The sequence below is a fragment of the Anabrus simplex genome, chromosome 6, assembly GCF_040414725.1.
Source record: "Anabrus simplex isolate iqAnaSimp1 chromosome 6, ASM4041472v1, whole genome shotgun sequence".
Taxonomy (NCBI): Eukaryota; Metazoa; Arthropoda; class Insecta; order Orthoptera; family Tettigoniidae; genus Anabrus; species Anabrus simplex.
Genome location: NC_090270.1, coordinates 133,300,068 through 133,319,387, shown reverse-complemented (window position 1 = coordinate 133,319,387; position 19,320 = coordinate 133,300,068). Strand labels below are relative to the sequence as shown.

At 37.8% G+C, this 19,320-nt stretch overlaps 1 protein-coding gene across 4 annotated transcripts in view; it reads right to left on the bottom strand.

The window, feature by feature from the left end:
* Positions 1-12,977: 12,977 nt before the first annotated feature.
* The window catches only part of LOC136875550 (transmembrane protein 104 homolog), a 105,606-nt gene continuing 99,263 nt past the window's right edge, over positions 12,978-19,320 (bottom strand). For all 4 annotated transcript variants that reach the window (XM_067149101.2, XM_067149102.2, XM_067149104.2 and 1 more), the window contains one exon: positions 12,978-14,641. In XM_067149101.2, coding sequence (XP_067005202.2) covers positions 13,872-14,641 — 770 coding nt within the window. In that variant the 3' untranslated portion in view covers positions 12,978-13,871. The remainder of the gene's footprint in view (positions 14,642-19,320) is intronic.

Below are 19,320 nucleotides of genomic sequence, written 5' to 3'. Positions count from 1 at the left end.
TAATATGATCTAATACAGTACGAGCAATAACCATTGCTTCACAACAATAATTTAGTTCAACATCTGTCGATCTGTAGTACTGGTAGCGTGTTCAGTGTGTTTGCTTTAAAATAGGGTAGTTTCTGTAGAAATACTAATCGTGTGTTTAACGAGTGATATATACAGTAGAACAACTTGAATTCATTGTGTTGCGCTATGCGAAGCATTCTTCTTATACAGAATGCCGCTTTAGAATTATTTGCAAATTTCCTGGTATCCTCCCTTCCCATAGAAGTACGGTACATAAATTAGTAAAGAAGTTCCGCACCACCGGGTCTATTCTTAATAAGAATTAACAGAGGAAAAGCTTGACGAAATAGGAGCTCTGTTGGAAAGAACTCCAAAAAAATCCCTGTCGTGTCTCGCCGTACAAGCTAATGTGCCATTATCTTCTGCCCACAAAGCAACAAAACTGTTAAAAGCAAAACCGTACAAACCCACCCCTGCCCAATATTTACGAGGACCTGACAGCTTCGCTAGGGTTCGGTATTGTAACTGGTTCCTTCAGTCAGTTCACGATGGGTATGTTGACCCAGAACTTTTATAGTGATGAAGCAAGGCTACACTTAAGTGGCTATGTAAACAGTCAAAACAATTACTACTGGTGTGCAGAAAATCCCCACCAGCTGCATATCCGTCCACTTCAGGATGCAAAGATAGGAGTTTGGTGCGTAATAAGTGCTCGCAGAATTATAGGGCCTAAATTTTCCCGTGAAACAATAAATGCTGATCGATATATGGACCTTATTCTCAGACCATTCTTTCAAGAGCTGAAGGAAGAAGAAAGGAGTAATGGTTACTTTATGCAAGATAATGCAACAGAACACACTGCTAATCGGTCTATGGAGTTAATACGGAAAGTTTTTGAAGATCATATGGTTAATTATTCCCCTAGATCTCCTAATTTAAATTCCTGAGATTTTTACCTGTGGGGGATGCTGAAGGGAAAAGTGTATGTGAACAACCCTCACACAAGAAAAGAACTACAAGAGAACATTACATAAGTTATTTCGAACATCACACGGGCTGAGATTCGCCGAGTGTCTGCAAACCTATTTACGAGGTTTCAGGGTGTTTGACAGCTGAGAGACAACATTCTGAACATCAAATGTAAGGCCAGGTAGGTTTTAGACTAAAAATTTCACTAGAAATGGATTTCTGTAAGTGTGAATTACCGGGAGTAGTGAGGAGGAAAAGCACACATTATACCGGCTAGCAACGGAGTGTCATTGCATCATGCTCAGAGTGGTGCTGTGGAACGAGCAAAAAAAGACCCTGTATATAATGGGCTCCTAAAGGTAAAACATGTCGATAATGCCATGATGGAACTATTTGGGCTATCAATTCCAAAATCTCCTGTATTTTTTGTTTGAAAACTTGGCAACCCTAGTAACTGTCCTCTTTCACTCCAGGGTCTCGTTACTCACACTAACATCGGCATATATTATGCCAAATGTGTAGCAGTAATTGTCAAATTCACAATATCTTTACTGTGCTCAAAATGCAAGTTTTTGTGAGTCAACATGACATATGTAAGAACAGCTAAAAATCCTTTTTAATTTATTTATCATCAGTATTACCTTGATACGTTACTGGTATTTTGAGCCACATTACAAGTTTTGAAAGTAAATTATAAAAAATCCCTTGTAATGTTGTAGGTACTGAGAGGTTTTCCTTTTTCTCTTTTCGTCTTATTGTGGGCACAGACTATCACTCACCTAACTTTGTATTCAAATTTACAAAGATAAATTCTGCATTAAGATAGAGGAGCTAATGTTAATACTGCTTACAGTATCTGTATAACTTTACTGAAAGTAATTAAATATAGAAATCTAGGAATATTCATAGCTTTCTAAGTTTTATTTAATTCATCATCTGTTTCTTCCATTCCCATTTATTATTTATCTTTCGGACCTCTTCTCTTTCTGTGTTTTGTTCTGTGTTCCTGGTCTTATCTCACATATATAAGCTTTTTCTCACCTACTTTCCATGTGTATCTGACTTTCTTATCCTACATTTCTAATTCCAAGAATGGTACTTCAATATGTATGGATGTCCACGTCCCTGATGAAGTTTGGAAGCAGAAATAATGCCTTTGTGACGTTTGTCCTTTCTGTTGCTCAATCTTCCAACTTTCTATTGCTTCTATTCTGAATGTAATTACCCAATTGGCATTTTCCACACTGATTCCATAAAAATAGTGAGATAATACCTTTTCCAAGAACATGATGACCAAACCTGTCGCCAAACAATTTCAATTGAGCATCTAACTACACAGGTTTCATATGTATACAAATCTGTGGGAAAGTGTTCATAGAGTATATCCCAGTCCTTAAAATGAAAAAGCAAAGAATAGCCAACAGCTTTTTATTTCATTTTTTTAACAAGCTATTATTTTTCAACATTTTGCTCTAAAAGAACAAACTTAACAGACTAAGAATATAACAATAGGTTTGATTTTACTAGTTACTTATGTAGAAATGTATGCCTTCTTCAATTAAAACTTATTCAAATTTGATTGTCTTTGGTTGAATTCCAGAAAGCTCTGTGTGTTGGAAGAGCTCAATTTAAGTTATGATTTGTTACTTCGATATAACTATTCAGCATTGGCAAATTTCTGCTGGTTGTATTTGGAATTCTTTCTCTGAACTAATACAAAGATGAGGATCACTTACTCGTGTGATGCACAGGGTTATTCACACAACTCAGTTTTATGCGTGACAGGTTGTTGAGTGCAGAAAATAACCTCACTTCCTGAGAGAGCCAACTGCTTCAGGTAGAGAAACTCCCATAGGAGGGAGTGGATACCCAGTGGAGGTAATGCCACTCAAATTCACATTACAGTAGCATCTGTTCCCTATGTTAGGGGTGCCTACAAAGTGCATCTAATACCCATGTTAGGGCACCTTTAGTACACTGCTAACAGCAGCTCCTGAATGCCTACAGGTGTGCCAAACTCATAGCAACAATAGCCTAAATATAAAGTGCACCACAGGATCAGGACAAAGGCTAGGATGTCCCCCAGAGGTGATGTGTAGTATTCAGAATTCCAGAGATACTATAATAATGGGCAACTGCATTCACCTACAGAAAGACTGACAGATTTTCTGAAAGTTGTCACAGCGATCTTGACACTCGCTGGAAAATTCAAGACCTAGTTGGACTTCATATTTAGACTATTATTACTAAGAGTCTGCCACTCTTGTAGGCATTTAAGAGCTACTGTCAGCAGTGTACAAAAGGCGCAGTTTGATAACCTTGATCTCGGCAAAACAAAGATATAGAGAGACCACAAGGTAGACCAAGGAGACGATGGATATAGGAAGTGAAGGAAGGAGAGTTGATGTGCCAAGAGAATTCAGAGAGGAGTGGTGGAAGGATAGACAGAATTGGAGATCACTTATCCAATACCCTAGACAAAAAGAAGCAGCTTAAATCGGACTGACAAACATCAGTCTAGCAAAGGTATCTTTCTGAAGGTTATTGTTAAGAATGAACTGGCACTTAAATACGTGAGGGCAGCTCAACAATACTTGTAAGCGTTTGTTTATATATGGCGAACTTAAATATATCCACGAAGCTGAAACTTCCATGATACGTTGAACTACTATTTTCTTTATCCATGTTGGAACATGTCGTTCTATGTATATTATGGACAGGTTGCCGAGGTTTCAAATAAATTGCAATATTCAACTACAAAATAGGTATATCAGTCTCGTCATAAATTATATTTTCATCTTCCAAAACCAATCACAAAATATATGATAAAATTAAGTTCCCATTCTCTCTTCAAACCTCCCATAAGAGGTGTGGTAGTCACTGTGATATAATTTTTGGCTATGATTCCTTGTCATTTACTTGCATTGTTACATCATACATTGTTCTTTTCTCCTGGCAGTCACCTCTTCACATCAAATTTTGATGTTACAAAACCATTCCCCCACACGGATAATTCCATTAAATAGTATATAGAATTAGTTGAAAAAATATCTGTACACAAAATTATCAGTGATCTGCATTTAGAGCTGTCTCCCAGGAGGGAAAAATGAAATGCAGGAAAAAATAGGTACTTGTGCAGTACTATACATGCTCATTATATTACAGCACAAAACTTACATAATTAACAATAAAAAGAATAAGTGACATAACTCAAATTTTATACACTAACTCATGGTTTTTCCATAGTTTCCTGAAAGTCACAACTCTATTATATATAGAGAATTAGATGTAAAACTATCTGTGTTTGCAATAAGTAGCCTACATATTAAATATAAATCAAATAAGTTGCTTTACCTCGCACCAAAACAGACAGGCCTTATGGCAATGATGGGCTAGGAGTGGACAGGAAGCGGCCATGGCCTTAAGGTACAACACCAGCATTTGCCTGGTGTGAAAATGGGAAACTACGGAAAACCATCTTAACAGCTGCCGACGGTAGGATTTGAACCCACCATCTCCCGAAAGCAAGCTCGTAACTACGCGACCATAACTGCATGGCCAACTCGCTCGGTCATCTTTGAATTCTTTTTAAAAAGTCATATTTTGTATAGACTACCCGAAATGTACAGTAACCCTGTGGTTTTCTAATTCAACATCTTTTTATTCAAGTTATTGCATCAGTCGGCTCACTTACTCACTGTCCACATACACTGGTGATCTTGCGATTCGATTATTGAAGTCTTGTGTGATGGTGTGGCATGAGAGAGTTCAGTTTAATTACCTTTTTTAATACTTCAAATAAATCCATCTATTTTTTCTTTTTTGCTAGCAACTTTACGTCGCACTGACACAGATAGGTCTTATGGCGACGATTGGACAGGAAAGGCCTAGGACTGGAAGGACGCAGCCGTGGCCTTAAGGTACAGCCTCAGAATTTGCCTGGTGTGAAAAATCATATTATTTAAACCTTCCTGTAAGAAGACAGTGCATGCAAGTGGGTATTATTTTCAAATGAGCTTAGAGCGGGAGTCCATTATAGCCTACGATTCTTTCAGTGTGCCATGGCTCTGTATGTCTCGCTGCAGCAAAAGTTCAGCTCCCCGCCAAAGTCCAGTGTGCCGAAAATGAACCGTGTGGTGTTGCATCTCACTGATCCGTGAATGCACCACTCAGCAGTCTGCTGCAAGTCAACTGAATTCTGTGGCGTGAGCTTGCCGTTCCTGTGAATCAATTCACTGCTTTGAATCATATACTCTGTGGCCAACACTACTGCTGAAGAGTTGAGACAACAGTATACAACCCTGCCTAACTCCACATTCTGGGTGGAACTTCTTTGATAGTGCCTGCAGCACACTCACTGATCCTGTAGTTTGTTTATATAATTCAATTATCAGTGATATGAGATGATTTGGCAAACCTACTGCTTAACATCTGCCATAAATAATGCCACTTTACCCTATCAAAGCATTTCCGACAGTCTATAAATAAGCATAATGGAGAATAAAATTCTCCCTAATTCGCTATGAACTGTCATAGATTCAGTAGGTGTTCGCAAGTACCTCTTCTCTTTATAAACCCTGCTTGTTCTGGTGGTATTTCCAACTGCAAATAGCATTTCAGTCTCATTAATAACATGGTTCATTACCTCACAAGCATGTAAAATGAGAGTAATGGTTTTGTAGTTGTCACATTCATGGAGATTTCCTATTTTGAGGATGATAATCCACTTTGTCCAGTCCTTGAGCCATTTTCTGGAGTCCCATATTTTATTGCAGAGGAGATGTAGACAATTTATTCCAATGTCATTAGTAGCATTCAGCAACTCTTGTTATTAGATATAGGCCAGGTGTTTTGTTTTATTTTACCTTCTTCAGTGCTGTTTGTATTTCACTCAAGTATGTCAGGTTCTTCCACGTCTCCATCACCGAGATCTTATGCTCATGTTGTTGGTCTCCTTTATATAGGTTCCAAAAGACAGTATGCCCACCATACTGGGGGGCGGTAAGGGAGTGTTCGGTTCGCATGGAAGGACATGGGTTCGATTCCCCATCAGGAAGTAAAAATTTAAGAAACAAGATTTCCACTTCCGGAGGTGCATATGGTCCTGAAGTTCACTCAGCCTACACAAAAAATGAGTACCCGGTTAATTACTGGGAGCAAAGGCAGCCAGGTGTTGAGCTAACCACTCTACCCTATCAAGTGCCGAGGTTACGGATAGTGAAAGCCTTTACTTTCCACCCCTCCAAGGGCCTTCATGGCCTGTATGCAAATGACTTTGGCTGCTTATACCCACCATACTTCTGCTATGTCGTTTACATTTGTTTTCAAGTTTCCATTGCAATCTTCAATAGCCCATGTTCTTGGCCTAAACTCCCTTGCAATGAATTACATTTACCTAAAGAGATCTATTTGGCTGGTTTTTCCATTCAGGTGTTTCTATCTTTGCATATCTCTGAGTAGTACTTCTCTTTGTTCTATTTACATTTGCATTTTATGTTTTGGTTGAGTTCATGTAATTTTTGTTTATCCTCCTTCATGTGTATACCCTTCATAGCAACAAGCTGTCTCCTTGTCTCAAGTTTCATGTTGCCATTAGAAAACTTTAATTTATTGCTTCTGATCGAGTACATTAAATTCAAAAAATTCAAGCATCTCAATCATGGAAGTAACAAGTGTTTTGCCCCAGAGCAGCACATAAACACTGGTTATTTTTTTGATTTAGTAAGGAAGAAAAGGAGAAATACTGGGGAGAGTTTACCAACAAAATTGAGCAAGATAGTCGAGGAAATCAGAAACTATTATACAGAGTAATAAAATCGAAAAGAATAAATCAAGAAAAAATCAGGACATTAGAGAGAGAAGATGAATGCATAGTACATGACGTAAAGGGTCTTCAGAAGGTGATGGCAAAGTATTTTGGAAAACTTTATAATCAGGATGACTGCTCGGAGGAAGGAGATAAGAAAATGGAAATAATAAATGGAGAAAAAGAAGAGAACCCGATAACATGGTTGGAACTTGAAAGGGAAGTGAAAGCAATGACCAAAGGTAAAGTAAGTGGAAAAGACTAATTCAATGCTGATATGATTAAGACAGCAGGAAGCATTGGACTACAGTGACTATACAGAGCCCTCAATGCCATATGGAAGGATGAAAGGATACCTGAAGATTGGCAACAAGGAAGCATTGTACCAATGTTCAAAAAAGGAAATAGGAAGAAATGTGAAGATTATAGAAGTATAACACTATTATCACATGGGCTAATAATAATAATGGAGAAAGTCATAGACAGAAGACTGAGGGATATAATAGAAACAGAAGGAAGAACAATATGCCTTTAGACCAAATAGATCAACAATAGACTTTATATTTACAGTGCAAACAATAATGGAAAAACATCTGGAAAGGAACAAGGAAATCATGTTTATTTTTGGATTTGGAAAAAGCTTATGATACAGTTAGGAGAAAACATGTATGGGAATCCCTACTGAAAAGGAATGTACCAAAATCATTAATTAACAAGATAAAAATGTTCTCTCATGAGAGTGAAATTGTATAAGTGGAGAGTGGTGACTGAAACATTTTATACAAAAAAAAGGTTTCAAGCAAGGAAGTGTACTGTCACCATTATTGTTTATTATATTGATGGATGAAATCATAAAATGTATCAGAGTATCAGTAGTGATGAAGTGAATGCTTTGGTATTTGCAGATGTGGTGCTTTGGGGAAAGGCAGAAAAGGAAGTACAAAGGAGACTGGACATTTGGAATGAAAATCTGAAAGAGTTTGGAATGGTAATCAGTAAAAAGAAAACTGTAGTCATGCACTGTGGAAAAGAGAAAAAGAGAAGCGAAGTGAACATGGATGGAGAATGTAGAACAATTTACATATCTGGGTAGCATTATTAATTGAAGTAATGAAATCAATCCTTAAATTAATAACAGACTAAGTAAAAGTACAACACTTTATCATCAAGTCAGAGAGCTTTTTTATGGGATGACTAAGTACCCAAGAGAACAAAATTAACATTATATAAACAGTATTTCATACCAATTGTAACATACAGACTAGAAACGCTGGTAATTAAGAGAGAAGATAGCAAGATCCCAGCAGTAGAAATGAAATTTATACGAACATCAGTTAAAAAGACAAGAGAAAGAATTCAAAATATTAAATTCAGAGAAGAGCCTAATATAGAACCATTAGTATGGAAGATATAGAAAGCAAGACTGAGATAGCTCGGAAATGTAAAAAGAATGCAAAAGGACATTAGAGAAGCTGGATTGGATGTGGCAGAAGTAATGGAGCAGGAAAAGTGGAAGGACAGAAAGTAGTGGAGGTGGCTTGTAAAACATACCCGGGCAACTGGAGTGGGACATTTGATGATTATGAGTAACATTTTTTTTTTCCGTGAAATATACTGGTATATACTGCAAAAACTAAGAATTTAGTAAGTGTCGCCTGGAATCTTGAGAGAAAACTCTAGAGAAAACTCCCAAGAAGCTATAAAAATAAAGAATAACCCAAACAACCCAAATTTAGAGGAAGGTCACAAAATGATCATTTATTGGATGCCTATGCAGTCGAACCTCCCTTCTGCGGACACCGTCGGTTCCGAGGAAAAATGTCCATTACGAGAGGCGTCCGCTAAAACAAGTTTGTAAAAATAATCGAACATTTTAACAGCCAAGAACATCCACCTTAAATATAAGTATACATATCTTCATTTTTATTATTCTAAGTCATTTCTGTGTTAGTATTTAATAGAGAATTATTATAAGTGATTTTACATCATTTATAAACATAACAGCTTCGTGAAGTAATCGTGAAACTTTGTCTGTGTAAATTTAGCACGTTTTCTTACCTGCAATATTATCGAAAACGGAATAAAGTCTGTTAAATGGTTCCATAATGTTCTCGCCGTACTCGCGGTCCAGCGTGACACACAAATTCTCACTGGAAATCCCTTGTAACTTTCTATAATTACATTTCTTCTTGTCTCGAGATCTAAACACGATCATCCCTTGTTACTCATGTTTAACAGACAACTACGGTATTTCTGTCTCACTAATTAGTGCCTGCACTGTCTTTTCCTTCTCAAGTTGACTACCTGAGCTCGACCTTATCAGTGACAATCCGAGTTATGAATAGAATGATGCAAGAAGGGAGGAAAATCCTCAGGTAACTTGTAAGTCAACAGTCTCTGGCAGCATTTCTGGGCAATTAGAATTCTCGAAATAGGCCTATACACCACTAGGTAGAACTGCATTCCCTTTGCACTCGAAATAGTACCAACATTCAAAAGAGATTTCCTTATGTCTGAAGAATGGTTTTAAAAGAAAGGATGGCATGTGGTCTGGCGTAATAAATTGTCCTGCAACATGTAAAGTGTCCGCTTAAGTCAAGTGGACGGGACAAATGGCGATGTCCGCTGTCCGAGGTGTCCGCTTAAATGAGGCCAATTTAACACTTGTATTATGTAAACTAAAGTCAGTTCCGAGGAAAATTGTCCGTACAGGGAGGTGTCCGCTGAATAAGGGTGTCCGTTAGGGCAGGTTCGACTGTAATTTACAAATTATCAGTATGTAGGACAGAACAACACAACACAGTCCTGCAAAGTCAGCACATAAATGTTGAAAGTTTTCTATTCATTATCTTAGGAAGCCAACAACTTAAAAAGTTATTGTTATTGTATGAGGCATTGCTAGGTATGTTCAGATACCACTGTTCTAGCTTTCTTACAACACTGTAATAGACATGATATAGGCTTTTGGGCGTATTCCATGTCAAGAAAACAAGGTGAAACTCTTTGTTTTGGAGGAAACTTTGCTCTGAGTCTTGAAAAGAACATCTCAACTGTTCACAAGGAAGACTTCTACAATGATTTTCTTCTGAAAAAAAAGAGCAAAGTAAAGAGTTTGACCTTGTTTTCTTGGTACGGCATAAGCGCAAAAGCCTATATCATGTCCACAAGTACGGGCCATGAAAGCATGAATGTCAACATTATAATAAATATGTTACAACTGCTATATGTTGACATGCTGTAGTCTGTTAGTAATAATATAACAAGTTATACAACAGTCACAGAAAATTCCCATCCGGTCACCAGGCAAAAGTCGCATTTCACATGTTCTAAAGGCATACTTGAGGCTAGTGCATTGACTTGGAAGAAGACCATCACAATTTTAAAAATCCCATGTTGGTCACCTTTAAAACAGTATTCCATGGTCTCCCATTTTAAGCAGACTAATTTACTTATTTTCAAAAATGAACATTTTGCCTAGTTCATTAATGCTAAATATATATATATTTTTTTGGGAGAACATGCTGTTTACCGTATTAAATTCTAATCTGTGGTATGCCGGATCATATTACATTGGAGTTCTACTGCATGTTCAGGTACTGTTGTTCTGGCCTTTTTATGGCAGCACTGTAACAAATCCGTCAAGTGTCATACTTGATAAAGTCACGCATAGTCTGTTAGTAAATATATAACAATTAATTAGGGTAACCAGTTTGAAACAGTTTCTGAATCTGGCATGAGTGGAAACTTTGCTGAGCATTATGCAATGATTGTATTTCACATGGATAACACTGAAAGTAGCCAGAAGACTGATTAAATTGGGCTTAATGTCAAGGGAAAACCATACTCCTCTTGAAAACTACTTCAATAAATACCCATCATAAGGTTCAAGAGAATGAAGTGGTTAAAAAGAAGTTTAAACAAAAAAATACAGACACATTACCTCGAAACATACCAGGTTAGGCAAATTAATTTTAAGACTTGTCTTCTTGAATTAAGTAGAGATAAGAAAAAAGAAAGAAAACACCCCACACACTAAAATAGTTTGAGTGTGCGCAAAATTTGTGTACATATTTCTCGCTCTTCCTTTCCTTTTGAAGCTGAAATTCATCCCTGTTAATTTCCTTAATCATTTAATCCCATTTCTTTACTATTTACACAATTCTACGAATACAATGTTCCTGGCGGCGTGATTAGCTCAGTGGCTTAGCTGCTGGCTTCCCACCCAGAAGGCTGAGGTTCGAATCCTTGTCAATCCTGGGTCGAGATTTTCACCTCAAGAATCACGTGGCGTCAGGAAGGCATCCATCCGGCTTTAAACCCCCAGAGAAAACCAAAATAAGCCGGGTGGCACGAGCGACGCCAGAAAAAACTGGGATAAGCTGAAGAAAGTTTTTACAAATACAATGTTCCACAAGGACATTTAAAGGAAAAATTATTTATAATAACTGCTGCAGATAATATAACTTTTATTCCACTTGAACTAACAAATAAAGCAAGCTAGTATTTTTAAGTGTTCACAGCCATGGGATCTCCAGTTTCAAGTGGAATCCGAACTGCAGGGATGAGAGATTTTTCCTCTCTAACATCCCAAGTGTTAGCCAGGATTTGAACTGCAGCTGCCTTTGTGAGCAGTCAGTGGCTATTCCACTCAACTGTTGTTGTTGTCATCATCCGTTTCACCCACTTTGGGGTGCGATAGATCAAACAATGGTTAGCCAGTCATGTTTTCCTGTCCTTACAGCACTTTTTCATCCTTTCAGATCTTGCCTTCCTCTTTTCAGAAATTCTGTATAGTCATTTGGGCTTCACCCTGTCCTGAAAACTCTTTATTTTATCTTCGGTTATTTTCTTTGCAGATCCATCTGCAAGCATCTCTTCTGTAACTTGGATTTCTTTTAGGTCCTTCTCAGTTTCCCTAAACCAGTTTGGCTTAGTTTTCTTACTGCAGAAAAAGTCTATCCTTTTCAGATCCATTCTTAGTATGTGGCTATAGAAGTCAATTCTCCTTTTCCTTATTGTGTCAGCAATCCTTTCCGTTTTTCTATACAGTGCTGATGTGTGAAAGTTCGTTATTATGGAATTTGGGCTCTAGAAGTTTTCGTAGTATTTTCCTTTCCTTTATCTCCAACTATAACATATGTTAAAATTTTCTGAGATCAAATAATTTAATTGTACAATCTGAAGTCTACTCACTGTATGTATACAGTTTAAACACATTTGACACAACTCTCACTGATACATATTACTCAGCCAGGCAGACTTTTACCAACGAAGCATACAAGGTGGTTATTTTAATTTTCAACACCAGTGTAACAGCTCACTTCCAATTTTATTATTATTTATGTAACAGCTCAGACCCTGATTGTATTATGTTTGCGAGGTCAAAGGAGTCTTTCATTTTCACACCCTTCATGGCCCTTGCCTTACTTTTACAGATAATTTCATTCTTTGAAGTGTCATACCTCTTCCATTTTCCTTCTGACTGTTAACCCTTACCACTCGTCTGTCAGGCGAGGCCCGACATTAAGATATTCCCGGTCCGGTCGTATGTCGGGCGAGACCCGACATGACATTCCATAGCTCACTGATCGTCTGCCGTCTCTTAGCCGACAAAATAAACAATGATATACTGTACTGCTATCTTTTGGTTCAGCGTGAACTTTATAGAATCCAGATACTATTTGAGAGTCAGTCAAAAATCTATTATTTAGATGGCAGTGTAGCAGTCAGCTGTCCACTCACGCACATGAAAGCTTGAGTGATAGTACATAAACATGGTCGCCATGTGCTCTTCTGGTCATGTATATGTTGTATATGTCAGGTAACACACAAAACACAGTATTTTCGCACCTCTGCTCCATCCTTGTACCCTAATGAATATATCTAATAGCATTTCACAATGCCTAAAAGTGAATTGGCGATGGTCGGCTTGAGTACTGTAATCCAACAGGTGCCTGATGCTGACGGCTGGTACAATTATAAATCAACAGATCCCAATTTCAAGAAATCACCGTTTACAGTGGTTTCAGCCTACAAACTACCGCGAGGTATGAAACCAGAGACTGAATAGAGTTTTTCAGTTGTTTTTTTTACCGATAATTTGTTCGGTGAAATTATTAAGAAAACAAATCGGTATGCAATAATGATAGTAATAATACCGTAATAATAATAATGCAAAATAATTTGTCTTAAATTGTACATATTGCTTTTATTTGCTCCAGTATAGCTTGCTGTAAATGTGTATAGCCTAAACACATCATTTAAAAGCAAGTACTATCTCCAAAATCGTGAAAGATTAATACAGGTCATATAGGATAAAAATTCACGTTTAAAATACGAGTAGTAGAGATAACACAGAGAACTTTAATTCAAGGGGTAAGGGTTAATAGAGGATGGCTGCCAAGTTGTACTTCCTCTTGAAACAATAATCACCACAACCACAACAATCCCTCTTCAATTCTTCCCAGCTTTTCTCAGCACAATGAACCTTTTTTTTCCAGGCTATTTAACAGCTTTATCATAAGAAAGTCATTGAATACTTTCTCCAATTATTGAAAACAATGTTATGAACATTTAACAGATGATCCTTGTATGCAACACTCTGAAGTTAAGGAAATAGCTATGTAAACTTATCACGAGAGTATGTTAATGACATGTAGTGATTTAACAACAAGCTAGTCATCATAAACTGAAAAAGTTATCCATGGTTTCAGGAAGAAATAGTAGCATCACCAAACAATTTTAAGAATATAATATTAAATATAAGTCTTAGAAATTTTTGCCCAACTTAGTACAGTACAGGCAATGCAGTACAATTAATACAAATGTACAGAAATGTAACACTGTTATAAAGTATACATATATATATACACCCATATACAAAAAAATATTTTTAAAAAGGCATCTGCATAGCAGAAGAGCAACATGGTTTTAAGATTTAAAATCCTGCCATTAACCACCACAGCATGTGAAGCAATCATATTCACTATGTGGACAGATTCACCATTCCTATCACAAATATAGTATCGAATTCAAATACGATGGTCAGGTATTATTATCTACCATATATAGAACCATTCAACAATGTTCAAAGAATATAATTCTGAACAAAATTAACTGATACTAAAACTATACATGTTATAGCCCAGATGACTACAAACACCACCCAGCCTTTTCCAGAGAATGGGGAAGCAAAGTCGTTTTTCACACCCATACCAATGACTTCAAGCGTCCTCTTCCTGGCATATACAACTAAAAAGGCAGGTATGAGATACTGAATTCCAGCCCCCGCATATGAGCCTGTAATGCCAACTAATATTTCAAGATTTTCTGTAGCAAGAGCCACTAAGACAGGTGGGATAACAGCAAGGAGAGGGAAAAGCACTTTTCTTATACACCATCTGTAACGGCGACCTTCTGTTAGGAAGAGGGATTTGAGGTTATTGCGTAATGTAATAGCTATGATTGGGAAGCTTGTACTGAGTGTAAATACAGGGAAGAGAGCAAGGAAGTACTCCACACCTCTCATAACTATACCAGTATCTGCAAAATCCATTTCTCGAGGTCCAAAGTCTAATGTGTAGAGATCATCTAAATGTTGAAATGCAAAAGCACCGGTCATAGCTAACAACAGATAAAATGCTGCAATGAGAACATAATCCATAGCGAGGAAACGTGATAATTTTGACTTGTCTGCTATAGGAGACACGAGGGCAGGCAGAGAATGATGGCACATGAAGGAGTACACACAGGCCCCAAACAGGCCAGGAATACCAGAAACATCTGCCACTGGAGGATGTCCTTTAACACCATCCACGATGAGCTTGTGAACAGCATAAGCTATCATAATGGTGAAGGCTAGAACAATAAGAAAAAAAGTTTATATCTCCAATGTTGAGGTATTTTAATATTTAACCACTGTAAATTCATTTCTACCACAGGACTGAGACAAGAATTTCAGTCGAAACAAAGCTGAAGCACAGTGATTGCAAAAACCAAAGTACACATCCTAATGACATTAAACAAAGTAAGCAATTTTTAAAAATTTTGTATGCTCTATCATTCATTTCATTTCATGAAATTCAAATTTGTATACCTAGTCTGAAATAAAAATGAAGTTTGAGGTAAAAATTTCATGAGTACAGACAAAATTATAATTTTCTCTTCGTAGATTTCCATTCAGTCAAGTTTTGATTCATAAGAACATTAAACACAGATTGGGAAGACAGGCAACAACAAAAGCCAGGTTGTCTGCAGATGATATAGTGATATGGGGTGAGGATGAAATGGAAGTGCAAAAACAAGTAGCTGTATGGAATCAAGAGATAGAAAATTTTGGGATAAAAATAAGCACAGAGAAAAGTAAAACAATACTGATGACAAGGGGAAGGAAGGAAGGAAGGAAAGAAGAGGAAAGATAAAACTGAGTGGTAAAATTCTGGAAGTGGTTAAAAGTTTCAAGTACTTGGGAAGAGCGATCACAGAAGATGGAAAGATAACCGAGGAAATTGGGAAAAGAATGCAAGCAAACGGCTTCTACCCGAGTGTAAGGGGTATTTTGTGGAACCAAGGTGTTATGAAGAAATGTAAGAAAGCATTATTCAACCTATTATGAACCCATACTAACTTATTACAACTGGATCGTGGACTACAACAAAACGAGAGGAGAGTAGAATACAGGCAGTGGAGATGAAATTCCAAAGAGGTATCGAGGGCAAGAGCAGAAAGGATAGAATTAGAAATGAAGAGATAAGGAAAAGGACAGGAATCTTGAAACTTCAAGACAGGACAGAAACAGCAAAGCTAAAGTGGTATGGGCACATGATCAGAATGGGAGAAGAGAGTGTGCCAAAAAAAAAAAAGTGTTTTCAGAGAAGTTAACAGGAAAGAGACCACGAGGAAGACCCCAAAAGAGATGGACAGATTCAGTGTGTGAGAGCATGGAGAAGAGGGGAGGAAAACCAGAAGATGTACTTAAAAAAGGAGAAGAGTGGTGGAGAGACAGGCAGCGGTGGAGGTCCTTGATTCACAACCCGACCCGGAAAGCTGGAAACGGGAAATGAAGATGACTAGGTATACAACAATGTCAAAAGTGGGTTCAGTTCAATTTTTGTCTGTCTGGTTTTTCTTTGCTTGTAAAAAAATCATGGAAAAAACACAACAGAATTTCTTCAAATTCTTTATTTAAGTTCAGGGATAGTCGGATTAGTACAGAGTGGCGTAGCAATACTGTGAGGAGCAAAATACAAAATGTCAAATTTCTCCACGACTATAAACTGTATTGAAAAACTGTACACAATACAAGCTATGTAAAATCATTTCATATTTCGTGCATTTTTTACCATATGAGGAATAATAATGGAGATATTCATGATTAGCACATTTTGATTAATGACTTGCCTAATAATCTATGTCAAACCAATTGTAATAGTTTAACAGGTATTACGTCCCACTAACTACTTTTACTGTTTTCCGGAGATGCCAAGGTGCCGGAATTTTGTCTTGTGGGAGTTCTTTTATGTGCCGGAAAATCTATCAACATAGGCCTGACGTATTTCAGCATCTTCAAATACTACTAGAGTGAGCCAGGATCAAACCTGCCAACTTGGACACAGAAAACCAGCACCTTAACAGTCTAAGCCACTCAGGCCTCAATCACATGTTTCTTAATGTAAAGAAGTGTACTAAGAAAAGGAAATGTATGATTATGTTTTACTATATACAAGATACTAAATTAGAAAATTCTGTTATGCCGATGATATAACACTAGCCACTCAACATTGAGACCTTAGTGTAACAGAAGAAGTGCTACAAAGAGACCTGATTTCACTTGAAACGTATTTCAAGAAATGGCGATCGAATCCTAACCCTAACAAAACAGAAGTGTCATGTTTTCACCCGAATAATCGCCAAGCTGGCATTAAACTTCACATACGTTTTTGTCACCGTGAACTTCGGCACAGCTGGTATCCAAAATATTTGGGCATTACACTTGATCGCACACTTCTTACAAACAACATCTTATGAATCTGTCCAAAAAGCTCAAAATATGTAATAATACCTTCAGAAATTGCGTGGCTCAAGTTGGGGTTCCTCAGCATAGATTTTAAGATCTTCTACTTTGGGACTGGTTTTCTTGTGTGCTGAATACTGTGCACCAGTTTTGCTGAATAGCTCATATATAAGACTCGCTGATACTCAACTGAATGCTAGCATGCGGTTAATATCTGATACTATCCAGTCCGCACCCCTTTATTGGCTCCCAATTCTGTCAGGTATAATGCCGCCTGATTTAAGATCAAATGCTCTCATTCGAGAATACAAGATAGAAATGAACCCAAAACTGCCTGTTTTGGACGATATTCCTGTTCTCAAGATAACGAGGCTCAAGTCACGTCATCCATCTTTGCATGATGCTGACACATTGGCTGATGGGAATTTTCACCCTTTAAAAGAATGGAGAAGTCACTGGAAAGTTGCCACAGACAGTTCCTTACACAACATCTTTTCTGCTGAACATCTTCCTGGTGGACATCATCTACCAGCATAAGCTTTGGACCACTCTGAATCGGATGAGAACAAATCATGCTCGATGCAGGGATGCCCGTTATAAGCGGGAACATATTTCATCACCAGAGTACGACTGTGGTGCCTCTCGGCAGTCAATCCCCATATTGTAAGTGAATGTATATGATGTTCGTACACGGGCAGTCCGAGTGACATTTTGGAACCAATAGAGGAAGCCATACAATGGATCACCCAACTGGACATTCTACTATAACTAATCTTGCTCCCAAGAAACATGTTTCTTGTCGGCGTATATTTCTAAATACTGTGTACTTGTATATATGTATCTAACTTGTGGCCATACGCCAATAATAATAATAATAATAATAATAATAATAATAATAATAATTAGAAAGAGTTTCAACAATCAGAGACAGGAGTATTATTTGATGAAAAAATCAACTTTTAACAATCGTATTACAAAAATAACAAATTATGCAAATAAGCAAACTGCTTCTAAATTCTCACATTATGCACTTTTGAGTGTGGTATTTTGGCAGAGAGAGATGTCTTATCAGTCCACTTACATTTCTCACTTGGAATGCCTCTAACTCGTCTGCTTATGGCTTTCCCACGCAATTATTAAAAATGGTTTGCAATGTTCTGCTGACAAACAAAGGCTATTTTTCCCCCCCCCTATTTGTTTAATGTTACACTAATACAGCAAAGGTTTTTGGTGACAGAAGGATGGGAAAGGGCTAGGACTGGAAAGGTAGTGGCTGTGGCCTTAAGGTACAGCCCCAGCATTTGCCAGGTGTGAAAATGCAAAACCACGGAAATCCATCTTCAGGGCTGCCGACTATGGGATTTGAACCCACGATCACCCGAATGCAAGCTCACGACTCTAAACGCAGGGCCAACTCGCTTGGTAAAGATACTATTCTCTATAACCACATGTTCTTTGCTTTTCCTTTGCACCTGTAGTCATTAGTTTATTCATTGCAGAAACTTCTATGCACAGGACAGGCAGACAGGTTGTCGTATGTACGCCAATTCTACACATAACCTAACTTTTGTAAAACCTTCAATTATTATTATTATTATTATTATTATTATTGTTAGGTTCGTTACGACCCCTGAGGATCACGAGTGACTTGTTCGGTACGTCTTCTTTCTTCCCAATACCTCTTCATTCTCTCACTCCTCTTCTTTCTCTCGGCTTCGTGATCTGAATCTGGATCCTGGTGTCTGTCCATCTGTGACCTTCCACAAGCTTTTTGTATTTGGACCTATCCTGTATTGTCATCAGTGGATATTATTCCTTTATGCCAATAGTCTCCCAATCTTCTCTGACTTCCTTCACCCACTTATTTCTAGTTAAGCAGGTTGCATTCCGTATCTTCGTCAGCCTACTGTCATCCATCCTCATGATACGTCCAACAAATCCTAACCTTCTCTTTCTTATCACACTCGAGATTGGTTCTATACTCTCATATAGTTCCTGCCTTGATCTGTGTACCCAGATTTCACCTTGCTTTTTGGTGCCCCATATATGTCTCAAGATTCTTCTTTCCTCCTCCTCCAATTGTATGCATGCTCTCTTGCCCAATGTCAGCGTTTCACTTGCATATAATGCAGCATTCCTGATGGTTATCATGTAGTGTCGCAGTTTGGCGTTCCTCGAGAGGTTCTTTCCATATGTAGTTATGGCTGCATATCGTAGTTTCAGCAGCAGTTGAGCTCTGTCTGTGGTACTTTTGTTGCTTTGTACTTTACCCGTGATGTTCTCACCTAAGTACCGGAAGCTGTCGACTATCTCTACCACTTGGCCTTTTACATTCCAATTGGTCTTCGTATTCAGTACCTTTGTCTTGTTGTAGGCTATTTTTAGACCAACCTTTGCTGCAGTCTCAGCTAGATTTGCTAGTGCCAACTTCGCGTCTTCTTCCTTCTCATGTAACAACACCATATCATCTGCAAAGGCAAGGCAATCCACTATGACATTGTTTTTGATCTTATATCCAATCTGT